Below are 25,509 nucleotides of genomic sequence, written 5' to 3'. Positions count from 1 at the left end.
GAGGTTCGATTGGAATTCGAGCTTCATTGATAATCCGCTTCCATGATTGGCTGGTGCGGCTACGGTGGTAGCGCGCTCAACCCTCACAACATCAACCGACATTTACCAGGATTACAGTCACCTACGTCGACTTTCGGTCTGTAGAGTATTTTGGGAACAAAATATTGAAGGTAAACCACATCTCTCTGTTTCATTGACACAATAACCTACCTGTTTATTCTATATACTAGAAATTCCCCAATAAAAATATTTACAACAACACTCACTTCACTTCCCCCGGTATCAGTTTCTAGGGGCTCGCGAGAGCATCCACCACAGAGAACGAAGGACCTTCCCACGAATTACCACAATGAACACATAGCAAGCTATCAAGCAACTCTCATACTTCAGAACTCCCAGGTCCTGCGAATTGCACCTGCTGTTACGGTTATACCACCTCTCAAGGGCTTCGATTCCTCGTTCTCCCCGCCATAATGTCAACCAAGCGCCCCGCTGCACCAGGCTCTTCCGCCCCAAAGCCACCCGTCTCCTTCTCCTCATCGATAACCATTTCCGACATCGCCGTCCTCATAGGGACCCAGCCCATCTTAATACGCAGCTACTCGATTATCCAACCCCGCGCGCGCCTTATCTCCACTCATGGACCCGTTTCCATCGGCTCAATGTGCATAATATCCGAACGAGCCTCGATCGGCCTACTCTCCGTCCCAAAAGCAGCCGCAGACCCCAAGTTCCCGGGCGTCACCATAGGCGATAACGTCACAATAGACATTGGTGCGGTCGTCGAGGCTTCTCACGTTGGGGACGGTACACACATTGAGGCGAACACACGCGTCGGTGCTGGGGCCAAGATAGGGAAATTCTGCCGTATCGGAGCGTTCTGCGAAGTCGCAGCTGGCGAGGTTCTAGAAGACTACACAGTGTTGTTCGGTGAAGGGCTGCGAAGGATTGATAAAACTGAAAGCGATGAGGCGAAGTTAAAGAGTACAAGGAGGCATGTGGAGGTGTTGAGGAAGCTGGTGACCAGCAAGCCTGAGAAATTCATGTAAACAGCATGTTAGGCGGTGCATGTATGGTGGATGGGCGAGGTTCGGTATACCCAGGTTATATATAAGAAGGGCGATTATTCAGCTCAAATTCGATCAGAAGTGCTTTGAAGTCCTTAATTGTATTTATTTTCCATCCACCACCGTGGGCTCCATTTTCTCAGTCCCAACCAAAGCTTCCCCTCCCCATTCATACGCCTGAGCCTAAGCCAATGCTCAATATAGCCAGCCAGCCCACGTAAACTATGCAACACAATATAATACATAGCAACAAATGAAATGCACGTCAAGTCCAGTTTCCTTCCAAATACCATCCCCCCTTCTCCATATTACCATTGCAAATCACCCTTATTGTCCACCACCACCGCCACCACCACCTCTCATCCGCTTCTGCTGTCCTACGCCTCCACCATCGTCATGCGGTCGCTTGGTTCCAGCATTTGGAGCAAATGTTGGAGCACCAGCGTTCATTCCGCCTCTTTGGTTCTGACCTCCACCTCTCCCGCGCCCAATGCCGCTCTGTCCGCGAGGCGCTTGGTACGCACCTCTTCCGCGTGGAGCGCCGCCGCCTCTAGGTACAGGAAGACCAGTACGGGGCCCTCCTGGTGCTGATGGTATTCCAGACGGCTGGACAGAGGTCAGTTTAGGACCAGACCGGGATATAGTAGAAGTAAGACTTACAGCAGGTATGTTTGAACCTTGTGCCTGAGCAGTATTGGCTTGAGCCGGGCCTTGTGGAGTCGTAGCTGCCGGCGCTGCCTGGGGTTGTTGGGTAGAGGGGGTCGATGGACGCGAGCCTTGCGATGTTCCTGGAACAGAAACAGACGGTGCTCGAATGCCGGACGCGGCTGGAGCTCCCTCAGGTTTGGCACCTGGAGTAGGGATAGCAGAGCCAGCGGCTGGAGTCGGTGCCGGGGCAGGGACGACATTGGGCGGCGGCTTCGCGTTCTTGGCAATCTCCCAAACTTCGCCAACAGGCTTGTCAGGCGTGTCAGTAGCAGCTTTCTCGACGACCTCCAGTTTAGCTGCAGCCATCTTAACCTTGTTGTTGGTCAAGTTGATTTTTAGCTCTGATTTTTTGCCCTCCATGATTACAGCCTTAGTCTTTGCTTCATCAGCCTTCTTCACAACCTCTTCCTTCTCCTTCTCGAACTCTTCCTTCAATTTCTTGGTCTGCTCTTCAATCTTTTTCCTGATGTTTCCAGTGAAAATATTCTTCAGTGTGGCGTTTGTGGTGAGAAGAGTCCGCACTTGTTCATCGGTGAGGTTGGTGAGTTCGCCCATTGGAGTAGGAGGTTTTGCCGATGGTGTTGAGGGAGTAGCTGGCGGTGCAGCCTCTGGAGCACTTTCAGTCTTCGGAGTGGCCGGCACCTTTGGCTCAGTAGCGCCTTGTTCGGCGAGCCATATTTTTCTTTCTTGCTCAAGTTTGAGAGCATATTCCGCTTCGAGAGCAGCCTTGGTAGTGTCTCTTGATTCGGCGAGCTTCTTGTTGAGTGCTGTCTTCATCTTCTCGGATCTCTGCTTGAGTGTAGCTTCGACAGACTCCTCGAGTTGCTGAAGCCTGGTTTCGGCAGCAAGAGTGCGTTCTTCAAGGGCTTTGCGTTCATCGTCGGTGGGCTTTGATGGAGCAGTTTCATCCACCTGGCCTTCCTCTGTACTATCCATTGAAGTATCGGCTTGCGGTGCAGGCTTTGCTGCTTCGGCTTGAGCTGCTCTAGCTGCGGCTTGATCTCTTTCAGTTCGAGCGGTCTCAAGTTCTTGGCGGATATTTGCAAGTTGTGCTTCGACGTCTTCCTTCTCTTTCCTTGCAACCTCAAGCTCTTTGCGAACCGCGTCGAGTTGTTGGTCAACCGCAGCATTCTGTTCAGTAGCAACCTGCGGCTGGTTTGCGCTGTCAGTGGCATCAGTAGTGGGTGCTGCCGTGGCATCCTCCTTGTTAGCTTCACTCTCGGCTTTCATGCGTGTCAACTGCTCCTCCAGAGCCTGTCTCTCCTGTATGGAAGTGTTCAGTTGCTGTTGGACGGTTGACAGCTGCTGTTCGAGCGCCTCCTTCTCCTGAATCGCAGCATCTCTCTCAGCAGTGCGTTCGGCAACTCGCTCGTTCTTCTCCTTAGTAAGTACACGCGAACGCTCCTTCGCCTGTTCGATCAGCTTCTGGCGCGACACCTGCCACTGCGCCTTCTCGCCCTCCAACGTCTGCACCTTCTCCTGAAGTGGCTGTTGGTCGGTTGTAAGTGCATCACGCTCAGCCTGAAGCGAAGCCAGCGAAGCCTTCAACTGCTCCATCTCAGCGGGGTCGATACGGTCGTACTTCGAGAGGATCTCTTGGTTCCTCTTCTGCCAGCGGTCACGGTCTTCTTGTAAGAGCTTCACCTCGCCATCTTGCATCTCCTTGGCATTCTCAAGCTCCCGGACCTTGTTCTCCAGGGGCTGGATCTTCTCCATAAGCTCCTCGACTTGCTTTGTCTTGTCTGCCAGTTGGGCTTGGGCTTGTCGGGCCTCATTGCGGAGAGTAATGCTACTCTCGCGGAAGAGGTTAAGCTCGTTAATCTTCTCCATGAGGTCTTTATGAGCCAAGTTGCTGCGGGACCCATCGGCTTGGGCACGCCTTTCCTGATCCAACTTGAGTCTGGCTTCGTCGAGTTGGGATTGGGCATAGTCGAATTGCTGCTTGAGGCGCTTAGATTCTTGGATGGAAAGCTCGTATTGTACATCGACGATTTCCTTGTCACGTCTAAGGTATGTGATGAGCTCACGGAGGCCTTCAACTGTCTTATCTGAAGTCGCTGTCGCCTCTGCAGTTTCCGCGTCGCCATTTTCAGCTGCGGCAGCGCGGCTTTGTTGCAGAGCCGTGACTTGCGCACTAACGCTTTCGAACTGCTGCAAGAGAATTGTGTTTTGGGAAGAAATATCGTCCTTCCGGCGGCGCAGCTCCTGGAGCTCCTTCTCAAATTGGTTTCGTCGCTCCTCCCATGAGGCCTGACTTTGGCTCAGAGTCACCTTTGCTGATTCTGCCTCAGATTTGAGGCCTGCTGACTCTGACTTCAGCACATTGTAACTAGTGCGCAATTCCTGTAGAAGTCGGGCGGCATCGGCATGCTTAACAAGTTCGTTTTCGTAGTCTTGCTGTGCCTTTGTCGCAATCTCCGCCTGGGCTCGCAAGTCTTGCTGGTGGAACTGCAAGGCGAGAGTGTGTCGCTCATCCTCGTCCTTCAACCGCGTAATCTCCGCTTCCAATACAGCCTTATCCTCCGCAGTACGGCGGGCGGTCTCAGCCTTCTCGTTGCGAAGATTGTTGAGCTCAGTATCCGTGGTGCTCAACTCAGTAGAGAGATCATCAACACGCTGCTGCAATTCTCGGATCTTGGCATCCTTCTCCTCGATAATCTTGTCCATCTCCTGTTGATACTCCTCTTGGGATTCTTGGAACTTCTGGAGGTCCTCTTCTGAAGACTGGCTAATGCCCTTGTATTGTTCGGTCTGGGTCTTTGCGTTCTCAAGCTCCGATTTCGCCAATTCGAGATCTCTCTTAAGTTCTGAAACTTCGATGCCCAACTCTTGCTCTCTGCTGATGGCATCCTGCTCTGCCTGCTCGTCACCAGCGGTTGTACCGTTAGCTCCCGGTCGCGGGGTTGGTCTCGGTTGAAGGACCTCAACACGCTCCTCAGCGCTCTTCAGCTCAATTGTCAGCTCATCAACGCGCGTTTGAAGGTGATCGCGAGTGGTTTTTGCTGCAACCAACTCCTCGCGGATCGTGCTTAATGAGGTAGCAAGCTCGTCGATGCGCTTCTGGCTTTGTTGAGTGTCGTATTCTTTCCGTAATTGAGCCTTCTTGTTGTCCTCGACTTCATCGCTCAGTTTCCGTTTTGTCGCAGAAAGCTCCGACTCGAGAGTCTCGAGTTGCGTCTGCAATCTACGTCTCGACTCGGATTCTGTCAGTTCGCGTTCGTTTTGTAGGTTTTGCTGTTTGGCGAGCAGAGTGTTAAGCTGGCTTCGTTCGTTCATCAGATTGTTGTTGTCTTCGTTGAGACGTCCTTGAATTTCAGTCCACAGCTTCTTCTCGGCCTTGAGATTGGCAATGTCGTTTCTCATACTCTCGACAAGTCCCTTTGCCTCGATCAAGTCCTCCGCAACCTGCTGGGTCCTAAGATCCTGCTTCGCTGCGCTTTCAGAAAGAACTTGAGAGCGCTTTTGAAGCTCACCGTTTTCGTTTTGGAGCATGGCGTAGTTAGCGTGAAGCATTTCGTAACGCTCGTTGGCGAGTGTAAGTTGGCTGTTGATTTTGGCAATCTCAGACTGCAGTGCAGACTTCTCCGACGCAAGTTTTCCTGCCTGCTCTTTCATAGTTCGGCGATCAATAGACTGCTCCTCACGGTATTGGTCGAAATGGCTCTGGAGTTCGCGCAACAGAGTTGCGTAATTGGCACTGTCCTTCGCGTTTGGAGTCTCGACACTGGTTACGACCTCGCCATTGACGGATTGGCCGAAAACAGATTCGAGGTCAGAGTTCGGAGGTAGCTGACCACGGTGCTGCAACATACGTCGGAACATATCTCTCTCCTTGATGTAGCTTTCGGACCTGGCAACCAGGGAACGGATCTCGTCATTACATTGCTCGACCTTCCTTTCCAGTTGCTGCACCATCTCATGGTCTTGCGAGGCCTTGTGCTTCTCGGCAAGAGCCTCCTCACTCTCCATCTTTGCGCCGAGCTCTCTTGTGAGGGTCAGTAGCTCGAGGTTCTTATCCTGTAAATCGCTTACACTTCGGAACACTGTGAGGCGTTGGCTGATAAATTTGTCCGTGTCAGTGAGACCTTGAAGGGCGTCTTCACTGACTTCGCCGCGTGCCAGACGCTCCAACTGCATGCGCTCTGGCCCTGTTAAGGAGTCCATTCCTCTTTGCTGGGCATCCAAGTCGCATAGGAGCATCTTTACTTGGACACTGAGATCGCGCAACTGCTGTCGGAGGATCTCCAACTCAGCCTGGGATGTCTTGGCTTCGCTGAGAGCCTTTCTTGCATCCTTCTTCGCCCTATCCCTTTCCTTGCCGGTCACGTCGACGAATTTAGACATCTCGACGATCTCTTGTTGGAGGCGTTCGTGCTCATGTTGCATTTCCTCGATTTCAGGCTGCTTTGCCTCAAGACCCTGCATCATATCCTCCATTTCAGCTGTAAGGCGCTCGGTTCTTCGTCGTTCAGTCGCTAATTGACCCTTAACCTTGTACAGCTCTTCAATTGCTTGTGTTGCAGTAATGGTAGACTTCCTTGTCGAGCCAGGCGTTGCAAAAACACCTGGTGAACCACTTCGGAATAAGCCATTGAGGCCCTGTCTTGGAGTTCCTGGAACAGAGGCAGGGTATGTGGCAGATGCAGCAGCCTCGAGTCGATCAACTTCAGCTTCGAGCTCTGCGATACGGTGCTCTAGCCTGTCTCGCTCCTGGGAGTCTGCCTCAGCATCTTGTTGGTGCCTTGCTACCTCTGCCGCCAAATCATCCTTTGCTTTATCCAGTTGCGCCTCTAGATCGTTCAATCTGTTGGTTTGGGTCTCGGTTCGCTGCGTCTGAAGCTCGGCGAGACGCCTTGAACTCTCTAGCTCCTGTCTGAACCCTTCTTCTGTGTTTGCGGCAATTTCCTGGAGCTGTTGAACCTTAGCCAGGGACTCCTCTGCCTTCTTCTGCACCTCCTCAAGTCGAGTGCGCAGTGCAGTCTCGGTGCGCTTCGCAGCTTCCAAATTGGCGGTGACTTCTTCGTTTTGTCGTTGTAGTTCTGCGATCCGTGCACCCTTCTCCTTGCGGAGTTTCAAGGACTCTGCGCTTTTCGTCTTCAGTTCGTTGTCAAGCCATTCGTTGTTCCTCTTGGCCTGCTCGAGTTCCTGCTGCACATTTTGCTCGCGGAATTTAGCGCTTGACAGAGCTGAGTTTGCGTTTTGTACTGATTGCTGCAACGTCGATACTTGTTGGCTTAGCTCCAGGCCCTTCTGGTGTTGTTTCTGGAGATCTTGTGCAAGTGAATCGTTTGCAGCACTCTTTGATGCCACAATTGAGAGGGTATCGCGGTTGGCGCCTTCGAGACTGGTAATGCGAGCGCGCAGGCTGTCGGCTTCTGATGATGAAGTGAATGACGAGGATTTAAGTTGTTGAAGCTCGGTGTCGAGTGAAACGCGTGCGGTTTCTATCAAGTCCGTTAGCTAGCTGTTCGCAAGAGTTGTTAGGTTAATTGTACCTTCAGCGGCAAGCTTCTCTCGGAGTTCATTTGCTTCCTTCAGGGCCTTATCCGCGGTTTGCTGTAGGTCTTTCGTTCTGGCTTCTGAGCCAAGTATGGCCGCTTCCAACTCTGTATCGACCTGGTGTTTATCTGCTTCAAGCTCCTGGTGTTCACGAGCCTTGGTGCTGACAGCAAGAAGGACAGCGTTGACAAGCTCCGTGGTTGGTGAGTCCAGAGCCTCTGTTAGTGACGGTTGTGGTAGGTTCAGGTATCCAGAGAGGAACCCTATATCCACCGTGGCGGCCGCCATATTCAGTACAGGCCCCCCAGAGGAGACGTAAAAACCTCAAGCCAGGAGCATATATCGGAATATTTTTCGCGTGGTGCTTGGAGACGGTAGTCTGAGGTGAGGTGGTTGAATCGTGAGACTGGCGAGTAACCAATGGATGCTTCCTAGACAAAATAAGTTTGTCACTAGTCCAGCATCATGCGACCCGAATGCCAGTGTCCAGCACTCTTAGATCGCTGTTTGTCGATGGTGAGGGCAGGTTTGCGCTTTCGAAGTGAGGTTCCCTTTGTGATGCTGGTATGCCCTTCGGTAAACAGTTGCGTCGAAAGCTCCACTAGCGCGATTTGGCGAGGCTGCAGCTCTAGGCGGCTCTAGCCAGCCTTCTTTGGCTTCAATCTCTACGACACAACTATCTTACGACAGGCTCTATAAGAACTCACGTCTATTACGAGCACTACTTTCAGTTACACTTCATACGACGCCATCTGGCAGACTCTGACTCTTATCGGAGTCCTCCACCCTGTTCCAACTCGGCAGACCAACTACCAACAGGCGGATTTGACACTTCGTCTGTCAACGTCGATCTTCTTCACGAACGGGTCACCAGCGAATCTTCATCTTCTTCCATAAGCCTACGTGTGTGCATATTATAAACTTTTCGATTCGAGAGAGGCTGGCTTCTCAAGCTTGAGAGTCTGAAGCGAACTTGGGCGGAAACAACCTCCCCCACCCCCAGGCACATCAAGCCCTCGGCTTTGAGAGACCTTGGTCCCAACCGCCCAAAGCGCCCTCGACGAGTTAGCATACCGAAATTGCGGCATATTCATCTTTCGCTCACTTCCATATCCGACGGCAAAGATGTCTTCATACCTCGACAAGGCGCAGAATGCATTCAAAAGCAATGTGCAGGGAGCTGCCTCGAGGGTCTCCAACAAGCGCACCATTGCAGCAACGTCTACATCTGTTCCATCTCCATCACCAGCGAGCCAGTCCACCCCGTCTCCGAGCTCTAAAGATCAGAAGCGCAAGCGCGAGACCCTGCCAGTCGTCTACTCTCAGCCGTCGGAAACCGGCTATGGCAGCGATTCATACACACAAGTCACATACATTATTGAATTTTTGAAGAAGAAGGGAGAGCCGAAAAGCTTCAAGGAAATTCTTGAGTATATGTCATTTATGGGCCTTCCTGATCAGCAAAAACGTACTCTGGCTGCGATTCTTCGGAAACACGGACGGCTAGAATGGATTCCGGACCCAAAGAAGAAAGTACAGGCGTGGGATTCTGGCAAGTTCCAGCACAGACCTATCATAAATGTGCGAACGAAAGATCAGCTTCTGGCGTATTTACAGAGGAAGGCGGATGCTCAGGGTGTCTCAGTGAAGGAGCTCAAGGACGGCTGGCCAGATTGTGAGGATGCTATCACTGAGTTGGAGAAGCAGCATCGTTTGCTGGTCACCCGAACAAAGAAAGATGGACACGCCCGCATGGTTTGGGCCGATGACCCTACGCTACGCCATCCTGTTGAACCCGAATTTGAGACTATGTGGCACCGCATTGAACTGGCAGATCCGGATGACCTCGTTAGGAAGCTCATCGAGGCCGGTCAAAAGCCTGCCAGCGAGGACCCAAGCAAGCGGGTGAAGGCACCACCAAAGGCGAAGGATAAGAAGAAGAGGCCGCCGAGGAAGGGTGGCCGGACTACTAATGTTCATATGGAGCATCTGCTGAGAGATTTTGACCACTTGAGAGGCTGAAAGGATGGTCTATGGGGTATACCTAGCTCATTGGATCACAGAGGAGTATCGATTCTGCGCGGGATGGATTCGAGGGACTCCAATAGCTTTTGGCATTAGCGACGGCGTTCGGGAAAGTTTATCAAATATGATTGTCTGGGGGTGGCACATAGTGCTACAGAGCAACAGACAGCAAAAAGTATACTATAGATACCAATAAATGGATTCGGATCCTCAGACGTCTCTCATCCCGGGAGCTGCTGTGATACATGTTGTGAATGTCTGTGTCCCTTTCATGCCAAAACATTTCCCCGTGCCTGTAGGAGAGCGTTGTTGTGTTCCACCAATACGCCCCAGCCCGTTTGACGCCTGTGTGAAATATCCGGCGTTCCAGCTTCCCATGCCGTCACATTCCATTGCCAACAAACGCCAAGTGTGGCTATGCCAGTGTGAAATAACGCAGAACTGACAAGGGGAGCTGAAAGCTTAAGCTGCGAGGGGCCTGTATGAGCTTTATGCAAGTGCAGCACTACACACACATCGACGGAAATCTGTACTGTACTGTACAGTCGACGTAACAGACGCCGTGCGGCCTAGATGTTGGCAGGAAAGTGGACTGTGCAGTGGATCCATCGACACCCCACTTTCCAAGCGCCCAGCAACAAACAAACTGATCGTCCAAGCTTTATGGACCTGGCAAGCTGAAGTCGTCCCCACCCAGACTTGCTGTTGGTCTATTGAGCGCGGTCGCCATTTCTCCTACAACTCTACCTCTTCTCCCTCCCGTCATAAGCCCTTTAACATTACGATCCACATCGACAGAGGGACATCAATCAACTTCAATTTCAACTTCTTGGCTGTCATAGCCACTGAGGCAAACTCCTCTCTCCATTCGCCGATCCGCTCTGAGTACATACCTGACGGGACGGAGCTTCATCTACGCGGTGAAACCCAACTCTCGCAACGTCATTCTCCCACAAGACCCTGTCGCGACTCAGGCCCTCTCCTGAACCAATACACCCATGGTACTCTGCAATACGCATCAGACAGAGCCTAGTCAATTGCTTGGGCGCCTGCCGTTGATATATCATCAATAAACACCCCGCTCCGTGCCCGTCTCCAAACTCCGACGACTTCGCAAACCAACGAGGCGCAGCAGCTCCCAGGTGTTCCCCGCGCAACGACTGAGCCTAAATCGCAACCCCGATCGTTCCCTTGCAGCGAATCCAATATGGCCTGTAAGTTCCCCCTACGCAAACCCAACTCTACGGATATGTTGTGATTGGCTTTGTAAGGGAAGTGCTAGCGGGCGGGGCTGCAATTCCCCAGTGGGGAGTCCGTTCGCCCTGTTCGCGGCCACTACTATCAACAAAGCCTCTTTGTCCTTACGTTAGCTATTTCGTCCGCATGGAGAATTACGAGGCCTAATCCTCTTATTTTATCCTATCGAGGGCCATCTAGTCAAGTGATTAGAGCAGTTTATGAGAGATTTATGATACAACTGCGAAACTTGCTCCCAGTATCGTGTGGGTCCTCTACCAAGACGTCAACCACCAGCTTCAAGTTCTGGTTGTGATTAGCGCCTCATTACCCGCTACTCTATCGTGGTAGTGCTGCTGCGCAAAATGGCCAAGCACCGCCCTGGTTTGCGGAATAGTCGGGGATATTTCTTTCAACTCCCGACAAATAATCTCTCGGACTGTTATAAGTGACTGGTGGCTGACGTCGACTTTTAATTGCAGCATCTCCAGCATTCAAGCGTTTCATCCGCTCAGCATCGAACAGCGACAGACGAGTCGCCACCGACGAGATGCCGGCCCAAGACGAGCGCACCAGCCTGCTCAATGGCAATATCAACACTTCTAGAGAGAATACATGGAGATCGGTCTTTGCGAAGTCCTCCACGCCTGGAGACCAGAGCGAAAATCCATTGGTCCGGTACCCTGCGACAGTGTTTACGATTACAAAGATTACGCTGCTGAGCAACTACGTAAACGTCCTCCTGGTCTTCGTGCCGCTTGGAATCTTTGCTGGTGCGTCAGGATGGGATCCAGTGACAGTCTTCGCGCTCAACTTCTTTGCCATCATGCCATTGGCGGCAGTTCTCTCATTCGCGACTGAGGAAATATCTATGAAATTGGGACAGACGCTAGGAGGGTTGATGAATGCGACATTTGGCAATGCCGTTGAACTCATTGTACGTTATAATTATCACAAGGGATGTCCGAAATATGCATGCTGACCCAATCCCAGGTGTGCATCGTTGCTCTCCGCAATGGCGAAATCCGCATCGTCCAGTCCAGCATGCTGGGCAGCATCCTCTCCAACGTCCTCCTCGTCCTCGGCTGCTGCTTCGTAGCCGGCGGCATCCACAACACGCGCACCGGTACCGTCCAAGGAATCGAGCAGACGTTCAACTCGACAGCTGCAGGCACAATGTCGTCACTGCTCATCCTTGCCTCAGCCTCCCTAATCATCCCCGCCACGCTCTACACCGTCATCGCCGGGTCCAGCGCCAACACGGAAGACACTATGCTCTTGCTTTCCCGCGGCACCGCCATCATCCTGCTGATTCTATACGTCCTATATCTCGCCTTCCAGCTCCGCACCCACGCCAACCTTTTTAACGCCGAGCACGAGGCCGGCACCGAGATGGATGACGAGGAGCACAACCCCGAGGAGCCCCAGATGAGCCCTTGGGCTGCAACCATCGTTCTGATCATTACCACCCTCGCCGTTGCCGTCTGTGCCGACTACCTCGTCGACAGCATCGATGCCCTCGTTGCCAAAGTTCACGTGTCAAAGACGTTTGTGGGTCTCATCCTGCTCCCTATCGTCGGTAACGCCGCCGAGCACGTCACGGCTATTGTGGTGGCGCTGAAGGATAAGATGGATCTGGCTATGGGTGTTGCGGTTGGCAGCTCTATGCAGATTGCCCTGCTCGTGACACCGTTCTTGGTGGTTCTGGGGTGGATCATTGGTCAGCCAATGACGCTGCACTTTGAGACCTTCGAAACAGTTGTATTCTTCCTAAGCGTCCTCGTTGTCTCATACGTGATCGCAGATGGAAAGAGCAATTATCTGGAAGGTGCCATGGTAAGTTCTCCCTTATTCCCTTCATTATTCGACATATGTGCAGTTTCTAACATTGACAAGTTACTCGGCCTCTACTTCATCATCGCCCTCGCCTTCCTCGTCTACCCCGACGACGCAACCAACGTGCCAGAGGGCATCAAACTCGCAGTCCGCAGCGTCTTCAAGTGGGACTAAACCACTATACTTTTTATAACTTCCAGCGTGAGACGATGGCAGGATACCGTCACCGCTGAGCCCTGCGGGCTCTATCCAAGATCTCTGGTCAGGAACCAGGGGAATTTAAATTGCCCAAGGCAACAAGGGGGTCCGTGAGGCTGTTTGGTTATTTGAGGCGCAATGGAGGAGTTTGTGGGAAATGGGTACTATTAGGTCCTGAACACTTTACACAACTTGTAGCTATATCGTTTCTTTTAGTTAGTACATAATAAGGAGAGTTGGAGAAAAGTGGAGATCAGTCCATTAGCGTATCGCCAGTGTATCTCCCATCGCCGTGTTTCTGTTGTCAACGGGCTTCTGCCGCCACCGTGCTTGTGCTGTCGCCGCGTTTCTCTCATCACCGAGGTTAGCACCGACTCTTCTTGTCCAAGTGCCAACAGTTTTAGTGCCCACGTAATCACCTGTGATGGCTTTGTGCAATGCCAGTGTCAAGCTTCCGCCAAGTTTGAAATGTCTTTATCACAACTCTTTCGGCCAACTTGTGGACGTGGCCATACTGCGTCTTAAATAGTGAGCGGAACATCGTCATCATCGCCTAGAATCCCAAACAATGCCTCTTATATCAAGAGCAAAAGGGGCAAAGCTAGGCGTAGTGGGGTAGACTACTACATAACGACAGATCAGCTACTTAACCACCCAGAGTCCAAAACCACGCTTGTCAACTTTTTTATAGCATATCATTGTATCTAAGTTGTCTAATCCTTCTCTTGAAGCTCAAGAGACATCTGCCCCACCGCTACAGAAGGAGACACGGTTGCTTCCACAATAGCCACTGCAAGCACAGTCTCTATCCCAGCAATCAAGAATTCGAGCTATTCGTTACTTCATTCTGAGCTGAGCCACTGGTATCCTAATCTGTGTTCCCATCCCTGCATCGTCTTAGTCCTGAACTGCACTAAGCTTGGCTTTCGATGGAGCGGGCTTGCTGTGCGTGTCCTGATCTGGTATATTCCGGGGATGGGGATCCAGTATATCGGTCCTGAACGCATCTATTTGGCACAGGCATCTCCACGATTGCCAAGAGCACAGAAGCAAAGTTGGCTGATCCACCTTCTCAAGTACATTCTTCGTGATATCACCCCGTGAAGCTCTCCTAGCACAGTAGCTTTCCACTGCAAGGACACAGTTGATTCGATACACTTCTTATCTCCGTTTAGTCCCTCCCGCGGCTCGGGCTGGCCATCTCTCATTCCGGTATAGCCTCTCCTTGGTATTATGCTGTAGGCCTGGATATCATAATTATTTTGCAGCCTTAGTTTGCAAATATCTTCAACTTGCAATCCACACCCCCCGTTGCAATCACACATCGTATCTGAACTTCAGGCGCCACCGCTTTCTTCGGCGTTCCAACGGCCCCCCCATTCTGCTCCTCTGTCGCTTGCTCCCCTTTAACAATTCCCGGCGCCCATCGTATACAAGTGACAAAGTGCTCGTGTACGTCCCGAAGTATCTTGACACACTTTCCTTGCTGGCTCAAGTCCCAGCACCGCAGCGATTTGTCATCCGATACAGAGAAGAGGTATTTCCCGCCTGGGTGGAAAATGAGGTCCCGCACCCAATTATCATGGCCAACAAGCGTCATGAGGCAAGTCCCGCGAGCATCCCAAAGCCTAATCGTCTTGTCTCTCGACCCGGTAGCCATGAACTCGGCAGTGCTACTTGCGGGTGGAGGCTTCTTTAGTCCAGCCAGGGTGGCAAAATTTTGATACGAGGCAGGCGGCGCCAATGCGCAGCACTCGTTGTAGTGCTCGTGGCCGAACATGGCCTGCTTGCTTTCTGGATTCGAGGCCGAGATGTCCCACAGTCGAGCGGACATATCGTCGCCAGTTGAGAGGAGGAAACGCCCGTCAGAGGAGGGGGTGACCGCGCGGATCCAGCCGGAATGGCCGTTTAGTGTCTTCACGCAGTAACCGGTGGTGACGTCCCATATCTTTAGGGTTTTGTCTCTGCTTGCGCTGACGAGCAAGTTCCCAGATGATGACCCCGACGGTATGAATCGCACGGCACTGACGCTGTGGTCATGGCCTGGCAAAGTCCGGATATTCTTGTAGGCATCTGCAGGGTCCCACAGCTTGATAGTCAGGTCAGAGCTGCAGGATGCCAGCAGCACACGACCTCTTGGCCCGCCATAATCAAGGTCCAGAATTGCTCTTGTGTGGCCCTTGATTGTCGTCTCTAGTTCACCAAGCTCCCAGTCCCAAATCTTGATAGTATAGTCGTCGGAGCCAGAGGCAATGGAGGAGAATATGGGGTGGAAAGCAACGCAGTTGACGGTGTCTCGGTGTGATTCCAATGTGTGTCGCGGGGGTGTTTTTGGAAGCCAAGCTGTCGGGTCTTGATTCCGTTTGGATAAGGAGGTAGGCGTCGCATTGTCGACTTCGGATTGCAGTTCTATATTTCGGGATTCGAGATCCATTATCTGCAATGGGAAGCTGGTCAGAGAGATCTCCAAGAGGGGCGGTCAAGTGTGGTAGACTGTAGGGAGACCCTTCATTCTATGCGTACCTTCTTTTGTAACCGGACGACGCTTGTCCACTTCTTCTCTAGCAGCGATTCATATTTCTTTGCTGTAGCTGCGTCGTAGACATCATCTCCGAGACTCAATTCTTCCCTGAGGGCAGCGGCTGTGTTTGGTAGGTTATTTGCTGATAGGTATGCAATGATCGACTTGTGTCTGTGAATACATAGTTAGCATCAATCGAGATTTCAGCTATTATCGCCCATAAGATAAACGTACAGCTCTTCAGCTTGTCGGTTCGTTAATATGGCGCCCATTCTGAGGGGCGTTCTTATGGCGGTGATCACAAAGGGCTGGATTCGCACTTGAATTCCCTCTTAAAGTTGTTGCCTTCCAGTAGCTGACATCGTCGCATGCAAAAACAGAAACGCGCAGAAGAGACAAGAAAGAAGCCGCGATGTTGATCAAGAAATGCAAGTTTCGGGATATCTGACTTAGCGAGCGGTATGGATGTCTGAGAGGCAGTCGACAAGTCAGGAGGGGATGGTGGGGGTCGGATAGATAACATCAATCAACGACCGCGACGTAGTTCAATGTCTCCAAGCCAGAGTATTTCAGTTGTTTCGGTCGGCGGCATAGAATTTTATAAACGCGACAGTATAATGGATAACGCGATGCGATATACGTACTGTAACCCTGCAAGGTACGGACGCTGTGGATAAATATTTTTTTCTACCCCGCGGTTGACGACACACTTTCGTTAGGGCTTGGAACTACACGTGCGTCGTGAGGTAACAAAATATATATTTTCAACTCTATTACCACTGCAGATGATAAAGTTTATAAATACTGCAAGTTCTATCTTATAGTAATTATTTTATATTTATTAGGTGTCCACACTAAAAATACCAGGCATTCTAGCTTAAAACATGCGGGAGAATAGTGTATGAATATGAATACAAATGTTCAAGACAGCAAGAGATGGAGATAAATGAATATGCAAATCGAAAGGCTCTTATGGAAATATAATTTCTAAAGTGAAGGGTCATTTGACAGCGTCTAATCATACAATCTAACTGCAACGACGTTGAGGATGGCTTCGACAGCTTTGATATGGGGTTTGAGAGGCGTCCAAATCCCTTCTTTGTCACCGGCACCAGCAGTATCCAAGCTATCATGAACCATTCCTTCGGGGATCGCATTAAATTGAAGAAGGTGTCTAAGACTCTTACTAACGCAGAAGGCTCACGAAAGACAGAATACTTGTTAGCATTGTGGATGAACCGCTTTGTGGCCTTCCAACTCCACTCACTTGAGAAGAGGTAAGCAACAAAGTGGTATGTCTAGCTTTCCTTACCTATGCTCGCATGGCTAATAATATGGTCTAGGACAGAAGAGACTCCTACTGGAGTCGACATTGAAAGGTTTCTGGTCTCTATGGTCTCTGAGGTTACAGCGATTGGAAAGAAGAGAGTGTTTGCAGTCTTGGTGTGTGCGTAGAAGTAAGGACGGTGGCGGTGGTAGTGGCGGTGACAGCGGTGTAGTGACAGCAATGTTGTGATTAGAGGGGTGACGGGAGGTGGTGATAGAGGTGTGGTGACAAGATCAGTCCTTGGAGTGACTGAAAATGGTGCTATTCCAGGCCTCCTTTCCTGTCGAAAGTACTTCTCTATATCATCCTCGAGCACCGGAATAATCTATTGTGCTCGCTGCTTCATTTTGATGCTCAAATATTATCAACGGACTAGGAGGGAATAATAATTAGTAGCTTTTAAAAATTGAAAAAAATATAATATTTTGAACATCTGATATAATTTATTTCTTAAACGTACCAGCAAACAACCCCCCTTTACCAGACAATGATATAATGCACAAAACCCAAATATTAATGAACCCAAGAGTATAAATTCCCTTAACAAATGCCTACCTTCATCAATTGTCATCCTGCGTGGTCCTCAGGCTTTGGTTTTCGCTGTCATTCACGATATACCAGAGTGATATCCTTTAAGAGCTCGTGTAAGTTAGTCATCACCATTCCCTGGATGTAAACAGACGACGCTGAAACCCTCTGCATAGAGAGCTCAGTCTGTTTCCAAACACCCGCCTACATTCCAGAACCACGGTTGCATTGTGATACAGTCCAATCTTGGCGCCGAATCTATAAATACTCGTTCATGCGGCACTATCAAGCGCCCCCACCCTGCCCAAGCGCAGCGCCGTTTGAGAAGACGCTCGCCTGTCTCTACAAGAATAAACTGGAAAATAAGGGATGCTCGAAGCGCTGAGATCGTGGAGGGGAGGTAGGCGCTTGATGTACGCGTGGAGGGGTAGCGTCAAACGAGGGGCTGTAGGATTCGGGCGCTTAGCGCTCGCCTCGAATGAGCCTATCATGGGACGATGCGCGCTTGTACCTGGCGATAACGGATAAGTGGTGTAGACGGTGCACTGCCCCTCCAAAGCGTCTGGAGATTAAGGGATGATTGTACTCCGTGCAACATCTGCGCGTTGATTGTGCTCGAGTATTGCATTGCGCGACCAGGGGTTGACGATCACGAGCATCCTCGGACGAGCACGTTCTTCACATGAAGCGTTCGAGGGTTAGGGTCTTGACCCCCTAAAGTTGCCTCGCCGCAGCACACCTCGGCCACACCACAACTCGTGGCCAGCACAGCTGGGTATATCATGCGGCTGTCCAGCTGGCATATAGCCGTCACGAGCGTGGGAAGTCGTGAGCGCAGCGACAGGCTCGGGATGGACGATTGGTTGGGTGGCTGTTTCAGCACGGGACGAGGCTAGCGAATCAAATATTGGTGTGGCGGGGACGACGCGGGTGGCTTGAACGGCGGATCCGCGGTGGACATAGCCTCGTTTGGGGGTCTGGGGTTCACTGTCCGATTACGCGGTATGCAAACTATTTCTTGGGTTTTCAATAGTTGCTCCTCGGGAAACCTCCTTGCCTGAAGCCTCCTTTATGGGACAGCAAGACTTATGCACCTTACTCCTGATTTCTGTTAGGCCACTGCAGGTAAAAAGGGAGAGATGATGCATCGTAGCGCCCTGTACAAAAAAGGGGTTGGCTGAGATGTCACAATTCAGGGCTATGCAGGACACGCCCGCGCATAACTTCTGTGTGCTGGCATCCGGTTAAGCTTATGCTATCAGCGAATCTTCGTGCCATGTTATCCGGATGGTTGTCCAAACCGGTGTGCGACTGGCCTACCAATTTCCCATGTCAACACATTGTGTTTACCAGCTTGTTTCAGCATTCCTAATAGAGGTGCGTGTCGAATCAACAGCCCTGCGATCGTGTTTTGGTGAGATCGCAACGCGGCAGATCTCATGTACATCACTCATGTCGAAGGCGATCACAGGTATATGGCCGATATAGTAAATAGCCTTGCTTGAAACATTCATAATTTGGCAAACAAAATGCGCAATTTTATGCCCTCCTCTCGCATGACGAGCTGGAAGAGTTCGGAGATGAGATGGCGCATTGTCTTTTGAGCTTCCGAAGCTGAATATCTGTCCCTTCTCCTGCCAACAATGCATGAAATGACCAAAGATCGACGACGCGTATTTGTATACTTTACGCCACGGTCTGAGGCGTCACTTTCTGAGCCACTCCGGAATACTCTATTGCCAGCTACTCCACTGTCTCTCGTGGGCGTGGCTCCTTTAGGTAGCCATGTAAGACATTTTGACAGCATTGTTACCTCGAAGCGGGACAAGGTCTCTGCTTACCGTAACGGCCTATTATTTGGACGAGACTCTTTCGTCGTCGTCCGATGCCCGTTCAGCTGGTGGCCTGCTGGTCAGCTTATGGCGCCCCCTAGATTCTGAAACGGCACAGTCCACTGCTCTGTTGGTCCGCTGTGATCCAGTCACGATACAGGTAAAGCATGTGAGTGAAGTAGATGAAGAGCCGTAATTTGCGCCCGTGTAGTTTGAATGCCCCCGAGTGTGCCAGTCAGATGGCCGTATAGTGTCTTAGGACCAAGGTTGTCATACATTGCAATTTTATGATCGACATTAGGTAGCAAGGAGAGAGAAGCTGGGAGCCAAGCCGAATTCAGTGGTTCTGAGTACATGTCAGTTAATATTGGTGAGGCGAGTACATGCTATTCCCGATTCTTGAGATCCCACAGGCCTGTTCCGTGCCGGACCACGCGAGAGAGGCCGCGAAGAGTCCTGGGCCAACCATGGGAACGGAGCTGGCGTAGGTCCTTACGAGTCTGCACAAGGCAGTCGTTAGACTTCATAGTTCGGGTTGGCACCTTGTTGGCGTTGCCAGGGGTGCAGGATGTCTGAAAAAGAATGGAATAATGGGTGTTGTAAAATTGAAACAGGTGACAGAATACAATGCCCTTCTTATGGTCTTTCCGAATAAGTATAACCACGTAGCCCACCTCGTCGTCCTCGATCGCTTTCTCATTGCTGTATGCTTGAAGTCTTGTCACGACGACAGTAAGACCTTGCTCGTTTCTCACCACCATCATTGAAAGGATTGACCACGACGGGTGTATCGACATTCACAGACGATATACCAGACCAACAGTCACTGTTGAAGCTCAAACACACGAAAACCCCACAGAATCATACCCAAGCGCCCTCGTTGATCGAAACTGTGCTCGAAGCCTGTCACTGCATTGTATCATCCATCCTTCGCCGCAGCCAAGCAGAACTACAGAACATACCCCAACGAAGCCTCACAACGCCGTCAACCTCACCCAGCTCCCACAACATCTAACCCCGCGCCACCAACGCGATACCCGCTCTTCATCGCCAGTCACGACATCCTTGCGAGCTCATTTCATTTGCCGCGCTCCAGTTTTGGGTCTCCGTACCGGTGGCCTTTCAAACAGGGTCGTGTTTGTGTTGCCGCTGAGCGCCAAAAGAGGAGCCCGCTTCGCGCCCTCGGTTCCCGATTTAGCACTGCCTCGCCCTATCAACCCCTGCACATCGCCGTTTGACGCAGGCGTTCTTCAGCACCAACAAGGCCAAACTCCAGCTGCACTGAGAAGCCTCCAGGCTTTTAAGGTCGCTCATTTCCGCCTGTTGGGATATCCTGCCTCGTCATCTCTAGCCCGGTGTTGGATTCCTTTTTTTTCCTTTCCTTTTTTGAACGATACTCTCATAAGCCTTGTTATTCGAACTCCTTCGAGAAATCTATAATCCTTAATTTTATTCTGCTGGTCAGATTACGCCTTTTCATTTGCGCAGCCAAAACAGTTCGTTGTTATTCGTCAACCCCAGGTCTCGGTCCTTCTCGAAATCCAGCGGTCAGCCTTCTTGTTAGCCTCAGCCTTGCGCACCACCCCACCACCCACCGCCAAAACGACAATAGCAATTGTCGCCAATAGACAATAGGAACTCCCAATTGTTAATTCCATTCGCACGCTCAACAATCACCTGGCTGTGTATTGAAGTACCCATCAATACTAAGCCTCATCTTATATCTTCTGTGGATTTATTTCTTCAGTAGATACTTTCCTCTTTTTCGCACACCGACATTTTCTGGTTAGCTTTGAACTTCATTTTCTCACTTTCAGCATTCAAAGTACCAGCATTTTCACGAATCATCTACCAACATCTCGCAATGGATTCCACACGCTGTCACCAACACCAGGCTGCTGCCCTCGAGCACTTCGTCTGTACTCCAGTTACAGAGGATATGATTTCATACCTCGCCGAGATGGCCCAAGCAGTCATTCAGTGCGAGACTTTCCCCACCACAGAACAGGTTCATCTTCAACAAACCCCCACACCACCAACGACGCCGCCACCAACATTATCGGCTGCCGACCTCAAGATCCCATCTCTTGAACAGTTCATCACTTCCCTCGTTATTCACTCAAACGTCCAAGTCCCGACATTGATGACCACTCTTTTGTACCTTCACCGTCTCAAGAAGAAGCTCCCACCCGTTGCCAAGGGTTTACGATGCACGACTCACCGCATCTTCCTCGCGTGCCTCATCCTCTCTGCCAAATTCCTCAACGACTCCTCGCCAAAGAACAAACATTGGGCCGGATATACCTCGGTACCTTCGACGTCGTATCAAGATTTCTCCCAATTCGGCTTTTCCAGGAATGAGGTCAATCTCATGGAGAGACAGCTCCTTTACCTTTTGGATTGGGATCTCAACTTTGGTCTCGCCGAGCTTGAGGGCCACTTTGAGCCCTTCTTGGCTCCCATCCGCAATGCCATCGAAGAAGATAGACAGATCAAGATCCGCCATCGCGAGTACCTGGCTCAACGTGAGGCGGAGCGCAACACTCTGAGAATCGCACGCCCTGCCCTGGACGACTTCAGTGTTCGCACCGAGGCAAGTGAGCCAACAGTGGCACAGCCAAGAGCCATGTACAACTCGGCAAAGGCATACAAGGCCGAGTTCCTCAAGCGTCGCACACCATCTGCATCGGATATCCCCGATCTCTCCCGCAGCGGCACCGCCGATACCACCGGCTCGTACAGCATGGGATGCTACTCCGGGCACTCATCTCGCGAGTCCAGCCGCAGCCGATCAAACACCCCGATATCACGGATTCCATCCATCAACTCCTTCCAGGAAGATCTCAAAGTGGATATGTTCCCCAGCCAGTCTGATGACTACTACCTGCCAGTCGCTCCTACGATGAGCCCTGAGCAAGTCTACATCGCCGCTCCCACCCACGGCAAAGTCCAACCGGATATCACCACCATGTACGATATTGAGCAAGCAACTCAGCAGTCCTCCCGCCGTGCCCGCATGGGTATGAGCATGGGAATCGGCCGCAGCCAGAACATTATCTCCCGCTTTCTAGGCAGCCGCAACTAGATAGCTGGGGAGTTCAGGGGCACTACCCTTGGATGATGATTTTAATGATACGTTTTTTCTTTTTTTGTTTTCTTTTTAGCATCGCGATGGCGCATGATGGGTATACACAGGTACTTGGGAGGCATATGAAAAGGAGTCTTGGTAATAATGATATGGGACTGGAAACTTGTACTGGTCGCGGAATAGGAGAGCTTAATGGTAGTACTACTACCCCAGTACATATGGTAGAAATACAACCCTCATACCGATAATAACCATCTTGTTTGTGCCAACATTGTACTGTGACTTGTAACATTTGAATTTGCCACCCCTCACTTGAAGGATATCGACAGCAAAGAAATGCGATCGTGCGATCAATCAAACGCACTATTGCCGTCGGATTACCAAACTAGATATGATGTGCAGTGAATGATTGGGTGTTATGATGGTGCTCTCCACCTCCTCGCATACTCGCGTACGGTCTGGATTTACCACGTCGAGTCAGGAGCTGCATCGTCAACGGGAGGAAGGGGCTCTCCTGTCTCCCGACCAGACCGCCACTTCCTGACAGGAAAAAGATCAGTCATATCTCCTATGCACTATATCTCCCGTTTGCAAAGCCCGAGATCTTTGAGCTATCGATGAGCTCGCGGAGTGCTGCATCCTTACATGACTGTGGGTAGTTGGGTTGTGTAGTACTTGTGCCACCTCAATGTCGGAAGGGGGACCATTTATAGCCGGTAAAATAAAAATAAAATTCTCCTAGATTGACTGATGAGTGGCTGGCTCATTTAAGTCCTTAATCTGATATATATAGAACTGTGTGATCGAATTTATTCAGCAGTTTGTTGTTACATGTAACACTCAAAGCCACCGTAATAGACAGCGGCAGCCAAAATGTCACATGTGGGATACTCAACTGTGCGGTACGTCCCTCGCGATCTCGCCCAGATCTTCGTAACAGCCGGGGAAACGGCGCTAAACCCCATGTATTGCTGTGGCGCCAAGTGAGCTCCCACACCCGACCCCTGGAAACTAACCCTGTTTTGGTGTGTGAGTGCGTTTTGTCGCGCTGTCACGATTTCTCCACAGTTCCAGAACTGCGCCCTGTGCGGCCCTTTGCCCTTCATTGTCTCTGCGGTTTCACGGCCGCTGCACAACGCTTCTTCAACTCTTCCTCTGCCGTCTACAAGTGGATTTTGGTGGAACTCTCATCACTGACTCTGACGTCGCTGCATATTTTTTGCTTTGCTGTGAAGAAAAAGAGGCTTGCAGCTGTGTTGCGCTTGGTCGGTTCACGGGCAGCCGATTGACAAAGAGACTCCTGGGCGCATCGACGAAGCTCAACCCAACCTTGGGATTTACTTGAAAAGAAACTCACCATGGCACCGGGGGAGAAGTCGCAGAGTGCGACATTCTATGGGGTGCCAATGAAACATGTTTCCCTGATCACCGTGAGCTCTTTTTCCCAAGAACAATGATGAAGTCATACTAACCACGGTGTCTGCAGCTCACCTTCCAAAACTCCGCCCTCATTCTCGTACGTCTCCATGACACCTGCTACCCACTATGAATTACCGAACTTGCATACCGCGATTGTGAGAACATGGGATGGCGGCTGATAAAAACCAGATTATGCACTACTCCCGCATCATGCCCGTTGTTGGTGGGCACCGATACTTCACATCCACAGCGGTCCTCTTGAACGAAGTACTCAAACTATCCGTCAGCTTAACCATAGCATTATACGACATTTCGCGGACAATGCCCCCATCGACACCTGCTACGGCACTATTTGAACAACTTTACAACTCTGTGTTTTCCGGAGATGGCTGGAAGCTAGCGATCCCGGCGTCGTTATATACCCTTCAGAATTCTCTCCAATATATTGCAGTGAGCAATTTGGATGCTGTTCACTTTCAAATTTTGTATCAACTAAAGGTCTGCCCCCTCATCCCCTGAGATAAATACAACAAACTAACCAATCCGTGCGTTCTAGATTCTTACCACTGCCCTTTTCAGCGTAACCATGCTTCGACGCACACTTTCTGGGCGGAAATGGACTGCTCTTGTATTACTCACTATCGGTGTTGTCATTGTGCAGCTTCCATCTTCCGATAAGGTCTCTTACGCCACCATCTTTGAGGATGCGTCGAAATTCGCGTTTCCGCGGTCATTCCACGAGGTTGGACAGGCGGCCCATCATGTCGCAGATGAAGTATCGAAGAGAAGTCTTTCGGCGCTAACAAAGCGCTCTGCTACTTATGAGGGCATCGACAAGGATCTTGGCCATGAAAAGGCAGCCATGAATTACTCCCTTGGCTGCATCGCCGTCCTAACTGCCTCCGTTATTTCGGGTTTGACAGGCGTATATTTCGAGAAGGTCTTGAAAGATAGCTCGGCATCCATCACAGTCTGGACACGCAATGTTCAGCTCTCATTCTACTCCCTTTTCCCTGCCCTCCTCATTGGAGTTGTGTACAAAGACGGCGGCGAAATTGCAAAGAACGGATTTTTCGCGGGCTACAATTCTGTGGTTTGGACGGCGATTGCGTTCCAGGCGCTTGGTGGTGTTTTGGTAGCAATGTGCATTAACTACGCGGATAACATTGCGAAGAACTTCGCGACGAGTATCAGCATTATTTTGAGCTTTTTGTTCAGCGTTTGGTTCTTCGACTTTAAGGTTACATCCAATGTGAGTCTCGACTACCCTTGAACAGGTTCAGAAACTATTTGGGAGAGAGGAGGTTCTGACCTATTATAGTTTCTCATTGGCACTGCAGTTGTCATCTTTGCAACATACCTCTACAGCCTTAATGACAAGGGCCGCTCTCGCCCACCGCCTATCAACATTGCAACCTACGAGAAGACGACGATTGACAACGGCTACACTCCCGCCGAAGACAAGAAGAACCTTCTTACCCCATTAGACTTGATGAACACGAACAAAGCGGGCTTGAGCACGAGCCGCCCAAGTTCGCCAATCGGCCAACCGAGGACGGGCGCCTGGAAAGGCAAGCGAGAAGACTGAACGGTCAATTTCTCTCGCTGCATATATGGGCATGTAAATCAAATAGGCAAGGAAGGGTAAAAACAAAACTGGGCAGGATTCGAAATGGAAATGCCGAACGACGGCACGGCGTGATACCAGGCGTCAGGAGGGTGGGGTAGGTGGTTAGACTGGAGGGAAGCATTTTGCATGGAAGGAAGGGATCTTGGGCAGCGAAGACTGCGAGGCCAGTTAGACGAAGCTTTGGAAATTAGCTGAGGTGGGCCGGATGTGAGATATATTTCCGTTCCATGTTGGATGGAGTTTATAGAAATATATTTGTTTGAGTATTACCCTGTCTCTTCTTGCAACTTTCACAATACCCTCTTGTTTGAATCTGGGCAAAAGGTTTATTTGTTTCCAGCTTATTACCAACAACCATATGTAAGTGTTGAGATTTATTCACCTGAGAAAAATGCACCAAAGGAGACCAGCATTTTGCCGTGTGCCATCTGAAGTGTTGTTGGTTGTGCCAGACACTGCCACCTCCCAATACAGCTGGAGCAACTGGCGAGAGCCCCTTGTCCCAATCCGTCCAACCCCCACCGATTTCAATATTTCAACCTCGCAATTGTCCACATCTCACAGTTGAGTCCGTATATTCTCAGTTTTCAATCTC

The 25,509-nt window shown here is 50.8% G+C and overlaps 8 protein-coding genes across 8 annotated transcripts; 6 read left to right on the top strand and 2 right to left on the bottom strand.

The window, feature by feature from the left end:
• The first annotated feature begins 8 nt into the window (after positions 1-8).
• VE01_02714 (uncharacterized protein) lies at positions 9-1,158 on the top strand. Its single transcript, XM_018272220.2, has one exon. It carries the CDS (start codon positions 474-476, stop codon positions 1,047-1,049), a length of 576 nt encoding a protein of 191 aa, XP_018132991.1. The 5' UTR covers positions 9-473; the 3' UTR covers positions 1,050-1,158.
• Positions 1,152-7,827, bottom strand: VE01_02713 (uncharacterized protein). Its single transcript, XM_018272219.2, has 3 exons — positions 7,271-7,827; positions 1,728-7,219; positions 1,152-1,673 (listed from the first exon to the last, which is right to left on the bottom strand). Exons 1-3 carry the CDS (start codon positions 7,560-7,562, stop codon positions 1,395-1,397), a joined length of 6,063 nt encoding a protein of 2,020 aa, XP_018132992.1. The 5' UTR covers positions 7,563-7,827; the 3' UTR covers positions 1,152-1,394.
• Positions 7,828-7,945: 118 nt separating this feature from the next.
• On the top strand, positions 7,946-9,567 carry VE01_02712 (uncharacterized protein). Its single transcript, XM_018272218.2, has one exon. It carries the CDS (start codon positions 8,400-8,402, stop codon positions 9,294-9,296), a length of 897 nt encoding a protein of 298 aa, XP_018132993.1. The 5' UTR covers positions 7,946-8,399; the 3' UTR covers positions 9,297-9,567.
• A 240-nt stretch (positions 9,568-9,807) lies between these two features.
• VE01_02711 (uncharacterized protein) lies at positions 9,808-12,811 on the top strand. Its single transcript, XM_059463468.1, has 4 exons — positions 9,808-10,513; positions 11,018-11,472; positions 11,529-12,371; positions 12,432-12,811. The coding sequence occupies exons 1-4, from the start codon at positions 10,507-10,509 to the stop codon at positions 12,543-12,545; spliced, it is 1,419 nt and encodes a 472-aa protein (XP_059319928.1). The 5' UTR covers positions 9,808-10,506; the 3' UTR covers positions 12,546-12,811.
• Positions 12,812-12,850: 39 nt separating this feature from the next.
• On the bottom strand, positions 12,851-15,744 carry PAC1_1 (protein with putative role during mitosis). Its single transcript, XM_018272216.2, has 3 exons — positions 15,325-15,744; positions 15,093-15,261; positions 12,851-15,006 (listed from the first exon to the last, which is right to left on the bottom strand). The coding sequence occupies exons 1-3, from the start codon at positions 15,360-15,362 to the stop codon at positions 13,840-13,842; spliced, it is 1,374 nt and encodes a 457-aa protein (XP_018132995.1). The 5' UTR covers positions 15,363-15,744; the 3' UTR covers positions 12,851-13,839.
• Positions 15,745-16,158: 414 nt separating this feature from the next.
• VE01_02709 (uncharacterized protein) lies at positions 16,159-16,787 on the top strand (the record flags this gene model as incomplete). Its single annotated transcript, XM_018272215.2, has 2 exons — positions 16,159-16,367; positions 16,434-16,787. The coding sequence occupies 2 exons, from the start codon at positions 16,159-16,161 to the stop codon at positions 16,543-16,545; spliced, it is 321 nt and encodes a 106-aa protein (XP_018132987.1). The 3' UTR covers positions 16,546-16,787.
• Positions 16,788-19,439: 2,652 nt separating this feature from the next.
• Positions 19,440-22,099, top strand: VE01_02708 (uncharacterized protein). Its single transcript, XM_018272214.2, has one exon. The coding sequence runs from the start codon at positions 20,642-20,644 to the stop codon at positions 21,860-21,862; it is 1,221 nt and encodes a 406-aa protein (XP_018132986.1). The 5' UTR covers positions 19,440-20,641; the 3' UTR covers positions 21,863-22,099.
• An 868-nt stretch (positions 22,100-22,967) lies between these two features.
• Positions 22,968-25,321, top strand: VE01_02707 (uncharacterized protein). The gene is made up of 5 exons (XM_018272213.2): positions 22,968-23,295; positions 23,352-23,381; positions 23,474-23,782; positions 23,841-24,536; positions 24,606-25,321. Exons 1-5 carry the CDS (start codon positions 23,224-23,226, stop codon positions 24,870-24,872), a joined length of 1,374 nt encoding a protein of 457 aa, XP_018132985.1. The 5' UTR covers positions 22,968-23,223; the 3' UTR covers positions 24,873-25,321.
• The last annotated feature ends 188 nt before the right edge of the window (positions 25,322-25,509 follow it).

This window comes from Pseudogymnoascus verrucosus, assembly GCF_001662655.1.
Source record: "Pseudogymnoascus verrucosus strain UAMH 10579 unplaced genomic scaffold scaffold_8, whole genome shotgun sequence".
In the NCBI taxonomy this organism is placed as follows: Eukaryota; Fungi; Ascomycota; class Leotiomycetes; order Thelebolales; family Thelebolaceae; genus Pseudogymnoascus; species Pseudogymnoascus verrucosus.
This window is presented reverse-complemented; position numbering and strand designations above follow the sequence as displayed.